The sequence below is a fragment of the Emys orbicularis genome, chromosome 5 (assembly GCF_028017835.1).
Source record: "Emys orbicularis isolate rEmyOrb1 chromosome 5, rEmyOrb1.hap1, whole genome shotgun sequence".
NCBI lineage: Eukaryota > Metazoa > Chordata > Testudines > Emydidae > Emys > Emys orbicularis.
This window is the reverse complement of record NC_088687.1, coordinates 118860469-118862463: the sequence shown is the minus strand read 5'-3', so window position 1 is coordinate 118862463 and position 1995 is coordinate 118860469. Positions and strand designations below refer to the sequence as shown.

Sequence of the window (1995 nt, the reverse complement as noted above, 5' to 3'; positions counted from 1 at the left end):
CTGCAGGAGGGGAGCCCAACAGCAGCCCCAATGCACCCTGAGTGCAGGGGGCGAACCGGGGGCCGCCGCCGCGGAGCACGTTGCTAGCAGGAGCGAGCCCGGCAGCGGTGACTGGCTGGCGGACTGAGCGCCCCCAGGGGATCCAATGGGGCCAAGCGGCGGGCGCCCGGGAGAAGTGTTAGCAGTGCAGCGCGCTCCCACTGCCCTGGCCCCGGGGGGAGGGACCCAGCCATGCTTCAGTCTCCAGGGCAGAATCAGACTCTGCTTTTCCAGCCTCGCCCGCGTTCGCTGCTGCTGCAGCAGCCCGGGCCGCCTGCAGTGGGCGCTGGGGAGGGAGCAGGGGAGCCGCCTGTGGCTCCGGGGCCAGCGCAGATAGTGGCTGGCAGCCTGCTGTCCCTGCTGATTCTCTGGACGCTGTTCGGCAACGTGCTGGTGTGTGTGGCCATCATCCGCTTCCGGCACCTGAGGAGCAAGGTCACCAACATCTTCATCGTGTCCTTGGCCGTCTCTGACCTCTTGGTGGCCCTGTTGGTGATGCCCTGGAAGGCAGTGGCCGAGGTGGCTGGCTACTGGCCCTTCGGGGCCTTCTGCAATGTCTGGGTGGCCTTTGATATCATGTGCTCCACTGCCTCCATTCTGAACCTCTGTGTGATCAGCATGGACAGGTACTGGGCCATCTCCAGCCCATTCAGGTACGAGAGGAAGATGACACAGAGGGTGGCTTTGGTGATGATCAGTGTGGCTTGGGCTTTGTCTGTCCTTATCTCCTTCATTCCTGTCCAGCTCAACTGGCATAAAGGTGGGGATGTTGGTGGCGGTGGACCAGGCACTACCTCGGCAGCAGCGGGCACTGGCACCACCTGGGCGGAAGGGATTGGCACCACCTGGACAGTAATATCGAAACCCTCTGAGGGGACCCCCGGCAGCAATGAGACTCTTGAGGAACAGGCTGAGAGCTGTGATTCCAGCCTCAACAGGACCTATGCTATCTCCTCCTCGCTGATCAGCTTTTATATCCCTGTGGCCATCATGCTAGTCACCTACACGCGGATCTACCGCATTGCCCAAGTGCAGATCCGGAGGATTTCCTCCCTGGAGAGGGCAGCCGAGCATGCACAGAGCTGCCGGAGCAACCGCGTTGACTGCCACCACCACACCAGCCTCAAGACTTCAATCAGAAAAGAGACCAAGGTCTTGAAGACCCTCTCAGTCATCATGGGAGTCTTTGTCTGCTGCTGGCTGCCCTTCTTCATCCTGAACTGCATGGTCCCCTTCTGTGAGAGCCCCCCTAACGACCCCCATGCTGGCCTTCCCTGTGTCAGTGAGACCACCTTTAATATTTTTGTATGGTTTGGCTGGGCCAACTCATCCCTCAATCCCATCATCTATGCTTTCAATGCTGACTTCAGGAAGGTTTTCTCCAACCTCCTAGGGTGCAGTGAGTTTTGCTCTAGCACTCCAGTGGAGACAGTCAATATAAGCAATGAACTCATCTCCTACAATCAAGACACCCTTTTCCATAAGGAAATAGTGACTGCTTATGTCAACATGATCCCTAATGTGGTTGATTGCGAGGATGATCCTTTCGACAGGATGTCCCAGATCTCCCCAGACCATGAGATTGCCACCGACTCTATGTGTGAGCTGGACTGTGAGGGGGAGATCTCGCTAGACAAAACAACACCTTTCACTCCAAATGGTTTACATTAAATTGCATCATGTCCTGTCTGCTTTTACTGGATTGTACAACAAATTACAAACACAGAATGAAAAGACTAGTGGACTCTAAGCTGTAGTTTGGTCAGTCAATTCACTCCAACTGTGTCTAGCACTTTCAGGGTTTAGAAATTGCCACAGAGAGTTGATAAAACAAACTTAATTCAACAATCCCAAACTGCGGATTAGGAAGTTAAATCAGCCCTGGAGTGTGAGACTGGGATACGATTACAGTTAGTGTTTGTAAAAAGCTCTGAAGATGGAAAGTGCTCTCAAAGG

The 1995-nt window shown here is 55.1% G+C and overlaps 1 protein-coding gene across 1 annotated transcript; it reads left to right on the top strand.

Annotated features, from left to right (window-relative positions):
- The first annotated feature begins 231 nt into the window (after positions 1-231).
- Positions 232-1710, top strand: DRD5 (dopamine receptor D5). The gene has a single exon (XM_065405398.1). The coding sequence runs from the start codon at positions 232-234 to the stop codon at positions 1708-1710; it is 1479 nt and encodes a 492-aa protein (XP_065261470.1).
- Positions 1711-1995: the final 285 nt, after the last annotated feature.